The sequence below is a fragment of the Lissotriton vulgaris genome, chromosome 9 (assembly GCF_964263255.1).
Source record: "Lissotriton vulgaris chromosome 9, aLisVul1.2, whole genome shotgun sequence".
NCBI classification, from domain to species: domain Eukaryota; kingdom Metazoa; phylum Chordata; class Amphibia; order Caudata; family Salamandridae; genus Lissotriton; species Lissotriton vulgaris.
The window spans coordinates 1,176,724,284-1,176,744,719 of record NC_141697.1 but is presented as its reverse complement, the minus strand read 5'-3'; the positions used below and the strand labels follow the sequence as shown (position 1 = coordinate 1,176,744,719).

At 43.8% G+C, this 20,436-nt stretch overlaps 1 protein-coding gene across 1 annotated transcript in view; it reads right to left on the bottom strand.

Annotated features, from left to right (window-relative positions):
• The window catches only part of LMCD1 (LIM and cysteine rich domains 1), a 307,023-nt gene that overhangs the window by 192,939 nt on the left and 93,648 nt on the right, over positions 1–20,436 (bottom strand). The window contains exon 2 of the mRNA XM_086939214.1: positions 1,149–1,237. Within this exon, the coding sequence (XP_086795340.1) occupies positions 1,149–1,237 (89 nt within the window). The remainder of the gene's footprint in view (positions 1–1,148; positions 1,238–20,436) is intronic.

Here is a 20,436-nt window from a genome sequence, read left to right as displayed (position 1 = left end):
TTCTCACTAAATGAATAAAACATATATTTGTTTGTTAAAAAAAATTTGCACAATTTATTACAAGTCAATAAAATCAGTAATTAATAACATCAATACAGTGCCATACAATTAAAAAAGGTTTCATATTAAAAAGAGGTGCCTATACCAATATGTAACAAATAAAAACTATAGTGTTCACAATTAACAGGATAATCAGAACCACACAATTCAGAGTTGTCAAGGTTGTCGACGCAGCGTTTCGGTGTATTGCGATATCACCTTCCTCAGGACAGACAATTCTGCAGATGTTTAATTATGCCTCGCGTTTCAATTGGAGGTTTGTACGTTCATATCGTAGACAAGGAATAGACGCTCTGGTCTACCAAGGCAAAATATAAAATTCCTTTCTGTGCATTTCAGGAACTTAATGATGAGGAAAGTGCCGGAGGAGGTCCACCGTTTATAAAGAGTATCTCCTATGGACAGGGTTGAATGGCCCTCACAACAGCGTGACTGGATTCTTTTATCTTCTACCAGTGTTAGAATACTGTGTTTGCAGTGATTCTTCCAATTTCACCTGAAAGTTTGTATTCGGCCTCCCTGCACCCCTCTCGGCTCCTCGCAATCCTCCTACTCCCTGCTTTTAGTACAGAATCTGCTCAGAATCCAGCACATTCTACAACAACTGAGAAGGACGAAGGGTGGACTTCTTAAGAACAGACAAATACAAACAAGCATTGCAATGGATGTAAAACAAGAAGCCACCAGTATCCTGAGAGAAGTGCAAATGGCCACCCAGCATCCCATTTAGACCGGGTGAAGTGGCTAGTCTTCAATGGTCACTCTATGCCATCAGTAACTGTATTTGAGGAGAAGCAGAATTCATAGCAGGGAGGGGTAGTGAGTGGAAGCATTGCTAGTATGGTCATGGAGATGCACTACTTTTTGCCCCTCTCACCAATGCAAAAGCACAATTAAAGGGTGCAAAACAACTCAAATCATCAATGAAAGACCCTCTGAATTATATTTTCTTGCTATCACATAAACTCTGGTTTTAGCTAAAACTGTTTCTATCCAGATTTAAAATGCTCTGAAGAATTTTCTAGTGAAACAAGTTAAGTTTAAAACCTTAGGAAGGAGCAGGAGGCTGCATAATGTAAATGGCTTACCGCCAAGCATGTGGCTCAAACCCGGTGCAGATCCCCCGGCACTTCAGACATGGCACTCCTATTTCTGATGGCTGCTGGCCCAGGGACATCTGGAAAAGAAAGACAAACATTTAGACTTGTTTTAAGATCGCAAACATCTTGAACTCAAGTGCTTGCACTGTCTGTCCTGGAAGTATCTTGACATCTTTGGACAAGAGCCTTGTGTATTTTTTCAGCATCTGGGCCCGGATAGTCTCTGTAGTCCATTGCTCTGCTGGACAGCAGGGAGGAGTTCTGGGATGGTCTGTGATTCATGTTAGGTCGTTTTTATGACATAAGTAGTGACAATAACAGAGAGGCTGACAAGGATTGGGAGTTGCTCCTGGCCCCTATTACTTTCTGATGGACAATAGACACATTTCACAAAAGCATGTTTTACAAAACTTGTAATGACAGGAAAGGATGTGTGGACTAGCCCAATAGAAATGGCAGGAATTTAGCACAATTAAATTGTTTTCAAAGTGAAAAAATAATGTTTACCATATGCAGAGATATTGATTATTTCAAAAAGTGACAATTTATTTACATACAGCATAAATAACGTGTGTGATAACAGAAGTGAGGTAGGAGGTGAGATTACTATATATATGTTCGTGTATCTGTAAATATCTGTGAAGTCTGTGAACAGCAGTTTACATGCATTTTGAATAGCATCTATAATCATAGGTCCTCTGTTTGAGAGGGCCAGTATTGCAAGGAAGTAAAACACTGAGAAACACATATACCAACTCTTGGGTTTTCCCTGTCCCCAATATAAGTCCCACAGGTTGGAATGGGAAGTAACTGCTCCTGATTTCTACACCTTACTTCCTGTCCCTACCTGTTTTCCCAATGCAAATTTCTCTGGCCATTCCCTGACAAAATGTGAAGAGGAAAAATTCATAGGTATGTGCTGCTGCTGTGTAAGAGTAATCAATCATCTAGGTCATAGTGGCTGCTAATACTCTGGAGCCAAACTCACTACATCCAATCTATAGTTGGAGTCAAATGTAGATGAAGAGGTCCATAAAGCAGCTTTACATAGGCCTCATCATGCTTCTACCCTGAATGCAGCTATCTGACATATAGATGTACCGTGCACCACACCTAGAAAGGCTGTGTTTTATGAAGCTTGAACCATAGAACTCAAACTCCTAATCCATTTACTCAAAGTCACATTTGAAGCCTCTTGTCCATGTCGAGAAATGACAAAAACAATTAATCGATTTCACCACTGTCTATAATCCTGAGTCTTTGTCAAATTGTCACTGCCCTTGAGACATCCAATGTATGCTGGGGCTCTTCCTTAAGAGTAAAGATCACCAGAAAGAAAGAAAGAATGACATGTTTTTGCTTGTCCCTGATAGAAAGAAGACATTACCTTAGGACAGAATTGTCGTGTTAACTTAAGAATCAGCTGGTCATTACTTGGCTCTGGAGAAGATGAGAGAAGTGGAGGAGTACATAAAACACTTTCATTTAGTTCCAGTTTAAAATGAGTTATCTCCCCTGGAAGTCATTTCCCCCTGCACTGTCTGGCATTATAATGTGGCACCAAACCCCACCTGGTTTGCTTCTGTTGTCAAAATTAAAGGAGGGGGTGCACACAAGAGAATTCCTCTGGCTAAATTTGTGTAGTCCAGCTACCTATCACTATACCTTTTCCCAAATCTCACTTGTGACTGGCACCAGATGCTTTAGATTCTGCATTGCTGGATCAAGACGATTCAAAAGGTGATTTACTGGTGGATTCAAGCGTAAAAGAGCCCAATGAACCATGAAGGCACTCAATAACTTCCAAAGATGTTCCCTGTTCCCAAAAAGCCCCTCCATACGCAAGACTTACAAAGTGACCTTAGATAGGCAGGCATTCCCTTGCAGATTCTAGTTTTCAGTTTCCCTTGACTGCTCTATACTGTGATGAACGTACAAACCATGGTTGAGACCGGAAACAAGCTCAAATAAATTCCAGACCGTGTGCTGGAACTAGTTGAGATTAGTTGTGGTCTCAAAGTTTGTATATTTCTGACTGTTATGTCTCGTTAATGAAAGGACTACCCACTTGTCCATATAGAGATGTATCAACATCCCCATGCTGTAAATGAAAACTACAATCAGTGACAAAACTTTTGTAAACATACTTTGGGAGAATGTTAAGTCGAAGGGAAGTGTTCGACACTATCAATGGTGACCATCCACACAGAACTTCAGAAAATTTTGATGAAGTTGAAATATGGGATATCAAAGTAAGTATCCTTGAGGCCTAACATTAATATCCACTCTCTTGGAGGTACCAGTTTTTGCATTGCAAAATTTCCATCTTGAAACGAGTCTTCCTTAGTAATTGGTTCAGCTTCCTTTGATTGATTGTCAGTCTAAAATTCCCCAGTGATTTCTTAACCTGTACCAGAAACACACTGGAATGAAAGCCTTGTTCGCCTGTGCCTTTGGTAGAGGACAAATCAATTTTTTTTGCTAGAAGATCTGAAATGTCTTGAGTTAAAGTCAGGTGTTTGATGGGATCCTAGACATAGGTAAGATGTACCGAACCCGAATCTGAAGGTGTGTCTTTGAACTCCAAAGGGTTCTTGTTTTATTATCTGTAGGACCCAAACAATATTTGGGGAACATATGAAAGGTGATCCCTAACGGGTTTCCGACATAGTCAGGAATGCTTCTTGGGTTTTGGCAGAGGAGGAGATGGTTTGTTATTTTGACCATTAAACAGTAAGAGTGGATTCACTTTACTACTTCAACTTCAGGATGAAAATCTCTCTGATGTCTCCTTTAGTACGGTCTACATGGACAATCTGGCTGAAAAGAAAATGTTCAAGTATTGTCCCCAAACAAACTATTTCTAGAGACCGGCATATAGCGAAAATTAGCCTTTTGGGTCCCCTCATCCTTCCAATTGCTAAGGTAAATAAATTGTTGAGTTGTAATATTGGATGCTAGGGAGAAGGATGGAGCCTTCAAAATGTTATATCTGACAGGAATCTGGCTCACATCTGCATATCTGAAAATAGTTCTGAACAATCCACCCCTTCTTGACTGGCTGCTGTTATGATTAGAATGTATTTACAAGTGACTGAGATGCATATATTGCATAAATTGCAGCTCTTGCAGCAAGATGCAGTCCCAGGAGACCTCTATTTTAAGAAGCCACCACCTTCCAATGTACCAGATTGGCCACTGCCATCTTCTAAAATGACAGAACAACTCCAAGCCAGATTAGCTATTTTTGGATCAACATTGGCATTTGATGGCAGCTAAGCCCCCTTAGCAAAAGGATACAGACGTGATGAGGAGAGACATACAGATTCAGAAGGTTCGCAAGGGGGGAGTTCTGGTCAACACATTAAAGGTACGGAGGCCTGGCCATGGGAACCATACATAATACCCCACATACGTTCCTTAGTGAGAGTTGGCAATGGTCACGTGGACCTCCAGTTAGACCTCCTGAAGCTGTCCCCCATTTTGAGAATGAGTTACCACCACAACTTGGGTGTCTGTAACTTTTCAATGGTTTGTGACTAGAATTCCAGTTGCAAGCAATTGACACATAGGGAACACAACCCTTCAAAATTGTGATTGGATATCCATTTCTAAACCCATTTAAAGAGTCAATAAAACTTGACTGACTCATAAAACGGGTTTAGTCCATATCAAATAATTTGTGGGTGGTTGCAAACTCTCTGCTATTGTGAATTGAAGGGTAAACATCGTTTACAACGATGTTTTCACAACGCGGTACCTTTACACCGCGGCTGTGACAACGCAAGTCGTTACCACGACTTGCGCTGGAGGGCGCTCAAGGTCTAAAAATAGTTAATTTACTATCCTAACACCTTCCCTAGGGTCCACGGGGACTGGTGTTAGAATAGTAAATTAAACTATTCGAAATCCGCGCCCCCCAACGCAAGTCGTGGTAACGACTTGCGTTGTCACGGCCGCGTTGTAAAGGTATGCGTTGTGACGGTACGCGTTGTACCGTCATATATCCGAATTGAAGTGTTTGTGACTGCTAACATTTTAAAACATCTGGCCCCTTGTACTTTGGCTCCCATTCTGAGTGACTAAAGAATACAGAGAATGTACTCCTGCATCCTGTATTACAGAAACCTTGGATCTTGGTAACTCTGAGCTGTGGGAATGTCTTGGTATTCCTAATGTCACTCTATTTGTGTCATGAGAAAGGAGGAGTTACTGCAGGAATTGGTGTTTCTAATTACTGGTGTCCTTCTGCATTTTTTCTCACTTAGGCATTTGAGTAATATTGTGTTAGTGAAAGTCTTGGGGTGAAGTATTGGAAGTGTGTCTTTTACCGCAGAAAATGTGATCCCATTCAGTCGGTGACTGCTGTTACCGGACAAATAGGGATTAGCACGCCATTTAAAGAGAAGACATTTTTAGAGCTGGACAGTAACAAAACTGTGCCTATGAAATACCTTCAGATACAAATATATCTGCTGGGAAGACTGGACAGTACAGAACAATTGAATCATTGGAGGTGGAAACATGAATTATCACTGTGTCCAGATCTTTTTCTTAAACATCTTTTTGAGATTAAAGACTGCCCAGTATAGTGGAACACAATGAAATGCAGATCCTTAGAAAATGGACAGGAAGAAATTAAATGAAATTGAAAATCTATACTACTATAATAAAGTAAGAACTTTCAGGCTTTGAGGCGGGTAAATTCGGGAACCACTGCGCCAATCTTCACACCCGATACACAGTTGAAATCGTCAGGGTGTGTTGATGGTTATAGGCTATATAAATGTCAAAATAAAAAGTTATTTACAATATTTATATATTTTTTAAAAGTAGTCCCCCCCAAAGTAGCGCCAGCCGCGACGTGCGTGCTCACGTCACCACGGGGAGGAGAGGCGTCCGAGGAGCGGCGGACATGGCGTGGGGTAGGAGCGGTGACATGAGGCCAGCGGCAGTGGGAGCAGTGGAGAGGCGGAGCGGCAGTGTACAGTCGGTGAAGAGCAGAGAGGCGAGGAGCGGGGTCGGGGCAGGCGGGGGACGGGGCGGGCGGGGGAACGGGCTGCTGAGGGGTCGGGCAGGCGGGTGGCGCGGGCGGGCGGGCACGGGCTGCTGGGCAATGTCGGGGCAGGCGGGGGTAGGGGAAGCCTGAATGCTCTCGGACAAGGTCGGGACGGGCTGCTAGTTGAATTTATAAAGCGCACTACTACCCTGAGGTGTTTAGGCGCTAGGTTCGAAGAAAGGAATGTCTACTACTTGTAAGATATGGTGGAGTCTGAGATTGTTATCTTCACAGATGGCTAAAAAGCTCAGCACTTAAAAAACACAGTTTTATTCATTTTTATGGGTGACTTGGTGTGTTTCACCTCCGTTAAAGTTGAAGAAATCAATGCCTGCAGATGCCAATGGCGCGCTTCCGATGGTGCAAGCAATTTGCATGCTTTCTTCATCACAGTGAAGGCTCTTCAACGAGGTAAATTTAGGGATAGGCAGTATTTTGGCAGGAGAAAGGAAAGTAAGACAAACTTCATTATTTTTATTTCAATTTTTGTTTCTTTCCCGAGTTTGAGCCCCCAAACAGAAATCCAAGATACTTTTGCCTTTATAATCATTGCAAGAATCCGAATTAGAACACTTTGGCGGGACAAAAAAACCCACTGAATGCACACTGGTGGAGATGAACTGGTAATAACAGCCAAGACTGCTCTGGCAGGGAATGTAAGAGGCAACGATACATCTCTTATCGAATCCCCACGAACTCAAAACATATTTTAGGCTGATATAGAATTCAGCAAACAGGATCTGGGATTGGAGATTTGAGTTTCCATACAACATTACTTGCAGTGCTTCATTTCTATAAAGGGGTAAAGGCTTCCCAGACATATAGGGCCAGATGTAGGTGGCCATTTACCGGCCGGTAACGGCCGATTTTGGCCGTTACCGACAGGTAAATGGGTTTTTGGGATGTAGGGGCCCAATTTTACCGAATCTGTAAATTTACCGAATCGGTAAATTTACCGATTCGGTAAAATACCGAAAGGGTATTTTTACCGATTCGGTAACTTCTAGATGTAGGTGGGACTCTTCTGAGTCCCAAAGGCCTTTCAGAATCTGTATTTTACCACTCAATCCAATTGGGTGGTAAAATACCGAATCCAGGTGTGCATGCACATGTGTGCATGCACACCTAGGCCATGTGACAGACAGACATGCCGTTAGGGCATGTTTGTGTGCCACATGGCACACATGCCTGTATTTGGGGTGCTAGAGGGTGTCAAAGTGACACCCCTGCACCCTTGCTGGAATTGGTATTTACCGACTCGGTAAATACCGATTCGGTAATGCTCATTGATTCCTATGGGCTTCAATGCCCATAGGAATCAATGGGCATTACTGAATCGGTATTTACAGAATCGGTAAATACCGAATCTCAACGATTCGGTATTTACCGATTCTGTAATACCTACATCCCCCCCCTCTATTTTACCACTTCTTAAATAGCGAATCGGTAAAATTCGGTATTTAAGAAGTGGTAAAATAAAATTACCTACATCTAGGCCATACTGTTTTAAATAATTTTATTTTGCGCAGTTTTTTTTTATATAGAATGAAATCGACCCGAAGATATTAGAGCACTTTACATGAGCACCAGTTGGATTACACAAAGACAGATACATTCTCTCTGTAGGATTTGTAGGCCGGTCTCACTGCCAGTCGCCAAAAGTTGTTGCCTATATGTCCATGGAGTTGTCTGAGTATAAGTAATTTTGAGGAATTTGACGTGATGTTTCTTTTGGGAGGAAAGTAACAATTTACCCTGCGTTTGACTGGGATCTGCAGCAGACATTTTGACTGTGGGATGGGCACAGCTATACAAACAGGATTAGTTTCGTTTTTTAGTGGCACAGTGAGGAAACATGTAAATCTTTCACCCCATGTTCTCTGCTGTAAATGTTTGCTTTTTTGCGGGCTACTTTGTTCATGCTGCACAGTTTGCTCCCTGTGCTGTGATGGAGTTTACAGGAATAGCACACTATGCCCTGCTAAGGTTGAATAGCCCAACTAGTGTTTACATTCTGGGGTGTGCAGTCCTGTGTTTGCAATGTGCAGTGAAAAGGAAAACTGCAAGCATCAGACCACAAAGAACAACACCACCGCCGGGAAATGGACTCAGCAAGCGTGACACTCATCTGTCATTGGCGTTTTAGTCTATATCAGTTTGTATTCTCGCATTTCCATCCACCTATTGGGATCAGTGCTGTGCACATAGAAGTCTCAAAATCCACTGTCAATTTGCTTCAAAAGGGAGGTGTTGGCTGACCATGGCACAGCAATTTGTAGCATGATATTACCACTAGGTCTTAGAGTAATTCTTCTTTACCTCCATTATACCTGAATTCAAATCACTGCAAATCTGCAATTTTCTCCAGGTTCGTATCCACCGATAATGGGCAAATAAGCTGCACTAAAGGCTACAATTTTGCAGTGGACCATGAATATGTGTGAAATCACATGTTCTCATATAGTTCGGGTCGTTCTCCCATTTTGGGCATTTTAGGCTAGAAAACTGCCAGAACTATTGATAAAAAAAGCAGATTTTCCCCAATTCGCAGATTTTTTCTTATCCTCCCTTATCACCACTCATTTTCAATGTGTTTCACATGTAATGAAAGAGCTGGACTCTCTGGGACAGTATTGTTTTAAGAATTTTGGTGCCCAGGCAAGACATATTTAGGGGCCCACTGTTCATAACGATACGGCCCACTTTTTGGGAAATGAAGCCTCTATGATACCAAACAATCTTTCAGAAATGGGGTTCACACATAAACAGTTGAAATGGATCTTTCCAGGGCCCACACAGATCCCTAAGATGCCCCTGGGCAAAACAAGACAGGCTCAGAGGTAGAGATAAGCAGATAGAAGACAGGCTGAGATACAGAAATAGACATGGGTGAGCCAGAGAAATGGAAGGTTTCATTTCCCAGGAGCCCCCTTGGAAGGTGTGGGCCCTGGGCAATTGCCCATAATACTGATGCCTCAAAACGTCTCTGCTCTGAGAGCAGAAAACAACAAATATAAACTTGCTTAATTTCTTTCTCCTTTATGTAAAACACATAATCAGGAGTTCCAGGCTGCTAGGAAAATGGTTGAAACCTGTTACTATTTCAATTGTTTAGCCAGGAGCTGCCCCTTCAAGTCTTTGCAGTCCCCTGTGTATGATTGTCTTGAAGACTAGGGATTTTAATTCTTTTCTTCACTCCTCGTTAGTAGAAAAGGAAGAAATTAGAAGGATGTGTATCTATAGTAGGCTTTCCCGGTTTTCCAGTTCTGCTGGTTTCTAGCTGCCATTGTGGGCCTGTGAACTGTGCTGCCAAAGGTTTAACTGTTCGAGTACAGAAGACATTCATAGTTAGTGCTTTCTTTTTACCTTTTACATTTACTCAAGTGTTCATTTATGTTGCCTCCTTCAGCATTGCGTTATTCCAAGTCTTCACTTTGCTTAGTTGTGATGTTTTCGTCTTTTTAGATTGCTCATGTGTGATGTTTTAATGTCTTCTGAGCAAGGTTATTTACATTATGTGGCAATGGAAAATCCAAATATGCAATGTGGTTGACTCAATTATGTGGCAACAAAGGCAAATTAGACATCATAATGTGTGCTGTTATAGTGGTACATTATTAATCCTTTTTGTAATTTTAATATAGGTTAGGCAATATTTTATTGTAACTGTAATTATATAGCAGGTCGTATACCTGATGAGGAGCCAAAGGACATTAGTGGATGGATAGTATTCTACAAAGTGTTAGAGTACTTGCTTGAAAGATTGGTCAATTGCCATGTGCCTTACATTGGAAGTGTTTTTGTGTTCTGGGGTGTGACTAGAGTTGTGTTCTTTCAATGATGTATGCAATTCAGTTAAAGGTATGGTGATGCCACTTCCTGTGATGCTACGAGATCAAAGGCCACATAGTCACTTCCACTATCCCTTGTATTTTTGTGAATCAATATCCATGAATTGAAAGCAAAGTAACTTAATATGCGACTTTACTAATTCAATGTTGTGAAATCACCCTAGTACCATGCACTTGCATGTAAAACTCCACGCAATGGGGAAGTGCCATTTGCAATGAGCAGGTGCTAAAAGTATGCAGGTTGGTGCTTTGAGTAGTTGGTGAGGTAAGTGGGTCAGGGAGTACGGCAGGGAAAGTGAACTTTTGCTTTAGAAAAAAAAGTGGCATTAGACTTTTTTCTGCTACAGCTAAAACCTTATGTAATTTTTCCAGTTAAAAAATTGGGTCAGATTCTGCCACACCATTATGTCCAGGTGTGGAAAAACGGGATCAATAATAATCGGTGGAGCGAAATTAACACATGCAGGCATGCATTAATCTCGTTCCACTTGACGTAATCAAGCTGTATATCTGTTTTGAGCAACAACTTCTTGCATCCCCATTTCTGTCTATAACCTACATTTTAATAATGCCAAACTGCTATCCATATGGTAGGACAATTGAAGGCACTTTGGAGCTCTTGGAACAATTTCTGATGAGGAGAACTCTGTTTAGATATTGGCTGAATGTAGCATCAGCCTCCCTTTACCAAGCTCCCATCATCAACCCAAGGCTCAAATTGCATGATGGGCTGAGATGAGAATGTAACTAATCATATAGCAGAATCATTGCCTTTGCTTTCTCCATCCTGGCAAACTCCCACCTTATTGAATATGGAAAACCCCATTTGCCACCCAGCTGTGCATTCCAGGATCCTAAGGGATCTTGGTGTTGGGGTGGTCTTGGAGTCATAAGACTCAGACAATCAATCAATCAGGATTTGTAGACCGCGGCTGCATCATCGAACCGAGACTGAATTGCTGCTAGCCCCAGTGTCAACTGTCAGACTCACAGGAGCCAAGGCATTTGCGAGGAATTAGCATAGCAGGTAATGAATCAGCCTCCAGACATACAGTGAACCCCTGATAGACAATGGTCCTGTCATCTCAATGCTACGCTTCACCCGGGTACCACTATAGATTACCCCCATCAAAACGGTCCTCTACAGAATATGCAGTATTGACAAGGGTTTCCCTTTTGATGCCAAGATGCCTTGTAAGTGGTCTGCCCAGAAGAAGTAATTACATCACCCCGTGCACTGCTGCACATGCATGACATTGTAGCGGTCCCAGGAATTCCCCAGGAGGCAGGCAGCATGAAAGTGGTATGCAGCAGTTCCATCTTCTACCACACGACTAAGCAGGCCCACAAGTGCAAAGAGGAATAAATGCATAGCAGAGCCTCCACCACTATGCTGCACTTTGCCCCGACATTTTCCAACCATTGCTTGGCTGCTACTCTATGTAAGTGGTATATCATCTGGCAACCATGGCCGGGGATGTGATACCTCTGCCTCGTGTAATTAGGGGTCTTATGGACATAAACCTATACCTACTCCCGGGTACTGGGACCGCCTGCAAAGGGTGCGGCGGTCCCGCACATTCAATTAGGTCGCATTCATGACATTGTGGCGGGCAGTGCTCAAAGCACCGCCCGCCGCAATTCCAGAAATGCAATTTGTGCATTTGTCAGCACAACGTGACAGGCACCTCGCGGTGCATGCCACCTTCTACTGGCAAATGCAGGGGGGTACCATAGGTACCCCCCATGTGCACCCCCACCCCCCAAAATCCCTGGGGGCCCGCTACGGGCCCTTAATGGCGAGGACCGCCTTCATTTCCGTGGCGGCAACGAGGCATGACCCCACATGCTTCCTAATATGGATGGCGGTGTCTGTCAGACACCGCCACCATATTTACTGCTTTTCCGCCCGGTAGGCAATCGGGCGGATTGCCTACCGTCAGAAAACCAGCGCACGCTCTTTCTGGTCGCCGGGGTCCCCCCGCCATAGTAATACGGCGGGGGGAATAGGCATGCGGGCGGGCACAAATGTCGGGCGGATAGCCACCGCCATGTGGGCGGAGGCGATCCGCCCGACATGCTAATGGGCCCCTAAGGCCCAGATAAACTTTGATTCTGCTTTGGGGTTGCGCCACTTTTGTGGCACAGCTGCGACGCAAACTCATTTTCGACATGTACTAAGCCTTGCAAAGCCACTTTGTGTGGCTTTACATGGTATAGTAAATGCAAAGCAGCGCGGAGCAATGCCTTGAGTTACTTTGCATCAGGTAGGCATTACATAGGTGAAGTTTGGGCATTTCCATGCAACCACCCATGTATTTAGAAGCAAACCCAGTTTTACAAAGACTTGTACACGTTGCCTGGGTTTGAGCCAAAATGGGGAACATGCCCGACAGAGGAGTAACAAGGATAAATATCTTTATTTCTTCCACTTTCCATTTGTGCTACAATCTGCAGCACACACATAAAGAGGGATATGCCTCTGTGAATTGTTTTTGTGCAGCACGGTGTCCCTACATGCACAGAAATAATTGTACCAGTAACGCATGTTCCCATGCACCAAAATGCAAGGCTGCCTGCATTGGTGCTAGGCAGCACACCGTGGGTCCGTGCAAGGAGAGAGCAGAAATACTCCAAATCATTGTAAATATAGAGCATTTCCGCTCTTTCACGTAACACAGTGCAGCAAGTTTCCTTGCTGTGCCGCTTTTCATGAAATATTAGTAAATGTGCTCCTTGATTCTAACCAGCTGAATTGATATGTCTGCTGAATGACAAAAAACGATTGTCCCAGGTCTAATTTACAGTTATTAACCCAGGCAGATTCAATACCAAATATATATTTGGAAAATGGGATCCTACCTGTCTTTCTCCCTATTGAATTTCTTTTTATTTAACAGCTTGATCAACAAAGATCAAAGGGAAAAATCAGAAATTTGCTCCAACAGGATTATTTCTTTGTTAAGGGCTAATTTCTGAACTTTGAAGGTTTCCCATAGTATCCAGGAACTCCAGGTAAGTCACAGATGTTATAGTCAATGTGTAAAATGTGTGCATTTGTGAATATTACGTGGTGCGAAATTGTCATGCCAACATGTTGCGCAAATTGTCACCACAGGACTCCATCTGGTGTCCAACAGAGCTAGGACCGACATTCACCCCCCCCCCCCCACCACCTTCGGCAAAAACCTTGGGATCATCGTCAACAGCAAACTTAACAGGACCACCAAAGTCAATGCTATCACCGCCTCATGCTTCCATACCCTGAAGATGCTGAGGAACATTTTCAAATGGCTTCTAATCAGCACCCAGGAAACCATCACCAATGCCCTGGTCACTAGCAAGCTGGACTACAGGAATACCCTCTATGCCAGAATCAACAAAAAGCTCACCAGAATGCTGCAGACCATTCAGAACTTGTTCCCAGAATCACTCTCAACCTCCCACGTCGTGCTCACATCACAACACACCTGAAGGAATTCTACTGGATCTCCATTCACAAATGAGCACAATTCAAACTCCTCACCCACACTTCCAAAGCACTACATAACACTGGCCGAGCATACATCAACAATTGCATCTGCTTTCACAAACCTTCACGACACCTCCGCTCGTCCCACACCAGACTCCTACATGCACAAATCCCACACATACAGAAAACCAAATCTGGAGGTTGAGCCTTCTCCTGCATTGCTCCTAAAGCATGGAACGTTCGGCCTCTACCCATAAGAGTCTCCTCCTCACTTCTTGAATTCCACAAGAAGCTGAAGTCCTGGCTTTTCGAGTAGACCCACAAGGCTCTAGGAGGTGTGCTGTACTCACACCTGCTCAGTGCCAGGACACTCTCCCTGGTAGGCTATAGTGTGCTATACAAATCTACATAACAAATGTGCATTTGAATATGTATTTTTCCAAATGGAAAAAAACGCTTCGTCTACATATGCATTTGACATGACGTGATTTTGTCTGGTGCAGTCTGGGGGCAGGGTTTTTAGGTCTCGCCTGTCGATGCGAATGCGCATCGAGCTTGCGAGACTATGGGGGCTTAAACACTCTTTAACTAACTTGCAAGGAATCGTGGCGATTCCTTGCAGTGCCCGTGAAATTCAAGCTCAATGCGTATGCGCATTGAGCTTAAAAGCGCGTGCACATGCCCCCAGCCGCCTGCCTTGCATGTATTTTCCCTCAGGCGCACTCCTCCCACACCCCCGCTCCGCCCCCTCCCCTGCCTGCCGTGTCGCATTTCTCCAGTTCCCTCAGCCGCACTCCAGGCCCCTGGTGCTTTCACACCCTCTCCCCGCTCCGCCCCCTCCCCTGCCCGCCGTGTCGCATTTCTCCTCCCCCCTCCCCTTCTCTGCCTTCCCTCCGTCTTATCTCTTTTGGGCCCCCTCCTCCTCCTACTCTCCTCCCCCCTCCTCCTCCTACTCTCCTCCCCACTCTCTCTCTCACAGCCTCCCCCAGCTCCGCCCCCTCACTTCTTGGTTGCACGGCCGCTAGGCCGTGCCTCCCCTACTCTCCTCCCCCCTCCTCCTCCTCCTACTCTCCTCCCCCCTCCTAGTGCGTTAAAAAACAAAAGAACACTGCCATCACCTTAGCAACCGCACGGGGCAATTTCTTACAATTCTAGGTTTCCTTAAAATTAAAAGTGAAATTCTACCGGTGCTATGCCCATAACCTCACAGCAGGGCAACCCGTGCCAATATCAGAAAGGCTGACTGAAGCACAAACAACAAATATATATAGAACTAGCGGCCCGTCCCGACGTTGTCCGGGTAAAAAAAGGCTAGGCAGCAATGGTTTTAGTATCATTGTACATTCGTCCCACATGATAAGAGACACATTTTGAAGCAGTGTCCCCAAAGGTCCGTTTTTCCGAATAGAGCATATTGAATCCCTTTCAAGGGAAACTGTTAGAAGCAGTTCAAAGGTAGAATGTGCTGTTTTCCCAGCTGTTAGCAAAGTGACAGCTATTCCAGATGAAGCAACAGCTAGAGCCAAATTCCCAGAAGATCGAACTTTGGCAAGTATGAGGTTGATTAGGTAAGTCTTTCCTGTGCCACCGGGGGCGTCTATGAACAATAGTTTGCCTTGCTTCTTTTCAACACTATCAACTATGGTGTTGTAGGCGAGTTGTTGATCGGGAACTAAGTTAGGCGGGTGTTGAGCAAGGTAGTTATTTAGCTCTGGAATATTGTGTGCGGTAGCGATATTGTGGTATCCAGTTAGGTTAGTTCGGACCGCTGGCAGCAGGCTGAAATCTTGTAAGGACTTCTCGCTTAATAGATACAGTGAGGCTTCAATTTCTATAAGTCCTTGGTTTATGATTTCATTGTTGATAGCAGCCCGTGCCGACGTTGTCCGGGTATGAATTGCTGCCGGCCAGTAGTATATTGTTTTTTAGGATTTCGTTTTGATAGCATTTCTTATCTGTGACAGGCCTGTGAAACGCTCTGATTCACAGTGCACTGCTGATGCACTTAAGAGTGCGCGTTCAGTAGTGTGTGAACTCGAGTTTCCCTACTTTATATTTCTTTGCAATATTATATAGCGCAAACTCGACAACATGGCATGAGCACAATTTACATTACAGAAGAACACATTCATTTGTGGTAGGCACGGGGAGACAAAACGATTTGCCTGGAATCACAGGATGTTGAGCTGATGCCGAGATTCGAACGTAGCTCCCCAGCTCTAAAGTTCGCAATTCTAGAACTTGTGGCGGGAGGTGTGTCTAAAAGTGTATGTCGGTGCTGGCCATCAATGAGAGAGACCTGTGCATTTTTCAAATGGGTGGTGAAAAAATATGAGTATGTTGCTGGAGATGTGGGCCGCCGTGCCACCAATGTACTTACCGGGGGAGGGTAAACACCGATTATTCCGCAACTTTCTTTCCGCATACCATCACTCCGCATACTTTCATTACGAAAGTACCATGACTGCGCAATGCCATTATAACGCACGGCATTACATTTTATATGCTTTTACTACGCATACATTTACAACGAAATTCGTTGTAAATGCACGAATGGTAAAAGCATGTTTTTTTTAAATGTTTGGATAAGGTAAGTATGGGTATAGGGGTATATGTTTTGGGGTACTGAGGTATATGTTTTGGGGTGTTTGGGTATTTTAAGGGTTCAGGTATAGTTTTGGGTTATGGGGTACAGGGGTAGTTTTAGGGTTTAGGGATAGGTATGGGTTTTGGGTTACAGGGGTATTTTTAGGTTTCAGGGCTAGGTTTGGGTTTTGGGGCATAGGGGTATTTTTAGGGTTCAGGGGTAGGTTTGGGTTTTGGGGTACAGGGGTATTTTAAGGGTTCAGGGAAAGGTTTGTGTTTTGGGGTATAGGGGTATTTTTAGGGTTCAGGGGTAGGTTTGGGTTTTGGGGTACAGGGGTATTTTAAGGGTTCAGATATAGTTTTGGGGTATAGGGGTATTTTTAGGGTTCAGGGCTAGGTTTGTTTTTTGGGGTACAGGGGTATTTTAAGGGTTCAGCGCTTGGTTTGGGTTTTGGGGTACAGGGGTATTTTTAGTGTTCAGGGCTAGGTTTGGGTTTTGGGGTACAGAGGTATTTTTAGGGTTCAGGGCTAGGTTTGGGTTTTGGGGTACAGGGGTATTTTTAGGGTTCAGGGGTAGGTTTGGGTTTTGGGGTACAGGGGTATTTTAAGGGTTCAGGGCTAGGTTTGTGTTTTGGGGTACAGGGGTATTTTAGGGTTCAGGGGTAGGTTTGGGTTTTGGGGTACAGTGGTATTTTTAGGGTTCAGGGCTAGGTTTGGGTTTTGGGGTACAGGGGTATTTTTAGGGTTCAGGGGTAGGTTTGGGTTTTGAGGTACAGGGGTATTTATAGGGTTCAGGGCTAGGTGTGGGTTTTGGGGTACAGGGGTATTTTTAGGATTTAGGGATAGGTTTGGGTTTTGGGGTACAGAGGTATTTTAGGGTTCAGGGGTAGGTTTGGGTTTTGGGGTACAGGGGTATTTTTAGGGTTCAGGGGTAGGTTTGTGTTTTGGGGTAGAGGGGTATTTTAAGGGTTCAGGGCTAGGTTTGTGTTTTGGGGTACAGGGGTATTTTAGGGTTCAGGGGTAGGTTTGGGTTTTGGGGTACAGTGGTTTTTTTAGGGTTCAGGGCTAGGTTTGGGTTTTGGGGTACAGGGGTATTTTTAGGGTTCAGGGGTAGGTTTGGGTTTTGAGGTACAGGGCTATTTATAGGGTTCAGGGCTAGGTGTGGGTTTTGGGGTATAGGGGTATTTTTAGGATTTAGGGATAGGTTTGGGTTTTGGGGTACAGAGGTATTTTAGGGTTCAGGGGTTGGTTTGGGTTTTGGGGTACAGGGGTATTTTTAGGGTTCAGGGGTAGGTTTGGGTTTTGGGGTACAGGGGTATTTTAAGGGTTCAGGGCTAGGTTTGTGTTTTGGGGTACAGGGGTATTTTAGGGTTCAGGTGTAGGTTTGGGTTTTGAGGTACAGTGGTATTTTTAGGGTTCCGGGCTAGGTTTGGGTTTTGGGGTACAGGGGTGTTTTTAGGGTTCAGTGGTAGGTTTGGGTTTTGAGGTACAGGGGTATTTATAGGGTTCAAGGCTAGGTTTGGGTTTTGGGCTACAGGGGTATTTTTTAGGGTTTAGGGATAGGTTTGGGTTTTGGGGTACAGGGTATATTTATAGGGTTAAGATGGGTTAGTGTTTAAGGGTGTTGGGTTATTTTAAGGAGTAGGGGTGGGTTATGATTATGGGGTGCAGGAGTATTTAAAGGGAGCAGGGTGGGATTAGCACACGATAAAAGACATGGCATGAAGGGCGGAACGTACCACACGCCCCCAGCGTTTGTCACTCCCCCAGCACACGCCCACAGCACAACGTAGACACGCCCACGAGGGACTACTTTGCTGGCACGGTTCTTTTACCTTTTAAATGTATATGGTGGGCGTCTGCATAGCCTATGTCCTTCTGCTGCAACTGCCCTTTCCAACGATGTATTGGGTGTTGTGATTGGTGCTGTACTTTTTGAGTTTACCCGCCTCAAAGGTTTAGGCTGTCTCTTTATATTATTAGTATGGATGAGCGAGTCTGCATGATTCAGACTGTTCTACTGTGTCCTTTCCTCCGTTCTACTCTCAACATTTTAAAAGTTTCCGAATGAAGCTCTGGTTGGAAATTCTTAGTACGAACCCTTCAGGTGGGCTGAAAAATGTGTGTGAGGGTTGCTCTGAAAAAGGTGCGACCCACAAATTTTAACTAGTAATGACGTAAGTAATTATAGGTTTGGCTTACACGTGACCTAAAATCCTGTGCATTATATGCTGTGCCACCCGACCAGTTTTGGGCTACCTCTCAGCGAGTTATATTTGGGTTCAATAACACATCACAGACAAACAAGCATACACTTCATTTAAAATAAAAAAATAAAAAAAGACAAACCTTTTGGCTTTGCCAATGCTTGCTACCTTTAGCAGATACACAAGTAACGGTGATTTGTTTTGCGTTGGATGAGAACTATACACGTTTCGACTCTGAAAATATGAGCGGGTGTCTTATACATAACTGACGCATGTGGAAAGGATAGTAGCCATCCAAAAATCAGTCACCTTTGTTCTCCCTGTCACACCACTTCCCCTGCAGTCTCACACGGGTGTCTTATACATAACTGACGCATGTGGAAAGGATAGTAGCCATCCAAAAATCAGTCACCTTTGTTCTCCCTGTCACACCACTTCCCCTGCAGTCTCACACAGACACGCCCTTTCTCTTCCTACGTTTTCTAAAATCTGCCATCGACATCTCTCAGGTCATCGCCTTCCTTCTTCCCCACTATTTTTTCACTCTTTCAGGAATTACTTCCTCGCCTCACCTCTCGATCACCATGCCCTCTCCTTCACTCACTCAATCTCTCTGCCTTACATACAGCATTTTCTTTTCCTTTGATGCTATCAATATTTTAACAGCAGTGTATACCACCGTTACACTCTTTCCACGTAAAATACCATCAGTTGTTACACTTGACCACAATCTGAACTCATCCAAACACCTAGAATAAACTCAGTTCACAATACACTAATCAAGAGTTTGGTCTCACACGAGAAAAACTCAAAAAAATATAACATAAGAAAAAGTAAATACTCTTAGGGAATGCACATACATACAGTGCCTGTATCGCTCATAGGGATTACCACAAGGGCGCTTATCATCGTTGCATCAATCAGTGTTTTTGGCTGTGACGTTATGGGCATGAATGAAGGAATAGTAGAGACCAGTGTCAAAGTCAGCTTTTAATTGTGTCTGGTCCGAGACCTGGCAGAACCCACTCTGCGCCGCAAAGAAATGGAATCTAAACTCCCTCACCCACAATGCATTTGAAAAACCCAGAGGTACGGGTTGAGCACTAATACAATAGCTCCGCCCCCTGCTCTACGCCCCCTCCCTTCTCCAACCCCTCCCCACTCTCTCTCCCAGCACAGCACCATCAAAAAACCCCAGCCGACAGTGCAATAGGTCTCGCAGCATTTGAGTTAGAGCTTTTAGAAATGTTTATGGCTTTTTTTATTTGTAATTCTTTAGCATTGGCTACAGGAAACAAAAATGCAAAAGATTTACAAAAAAAACCCATAAACAATTCTAAAAGCACTAACTCTAATGATGCGAGACCTATTGCATTTCCAATGCTTGTTTCTACAGCCACCACAAAACTATGGAATAATAAGCTTATTACACTTAGGAAAATATCTACTCTCCCTCTATTTCGAAAGGCCCTAAAGACCTAGTTATATGTTGACATTAATTTCTACTTTTGTAAATTTGGAAATAGTTTGGAAGTCTGATACACTTTTTGGAACCTCCCCTTGGCTGGTAGTGATTGGTTCAGTCTCTCAGTGCCAGAACACCTTTTAGGTATTTATGCTCTCTACACAATCCTAAACATACCATAACATGACTTAAAAAGAGTATTTCCTTCCTATTCTTCAACTGGAGATGCACCCTCTCATGTTTGTTGTCTAAATTGCCAAGGGTAAAATAAATTACATCACGCACCCTCTAACGACCACAAACAGTAAATATGGCACACACAGGCGTGCTACTCTGTTTACCTGACACTGCTTTCTTCATTGAATAAGAAGCAAGGACAGTGTCAGGGCTTCCCAAGAGAAACCAGGGATAGCAGCTGCTCCCCCTAAAAAACCCATTTGATGATGCTGAAGTAAGATTGCTGAGATTCCACAACCCTGGCCGAGTTTCTGCATTCATTTGGAACAATGCAAATGTAAAATGATACCATCCTGTGATTTCATTGGTGTGTATATGCATTTGAATTAAACTCAGGTATGCAGACATGGTTTTCGAATCGACTTCTTTGAGTTTAAAAGCAAAAATGAAAATTACTTG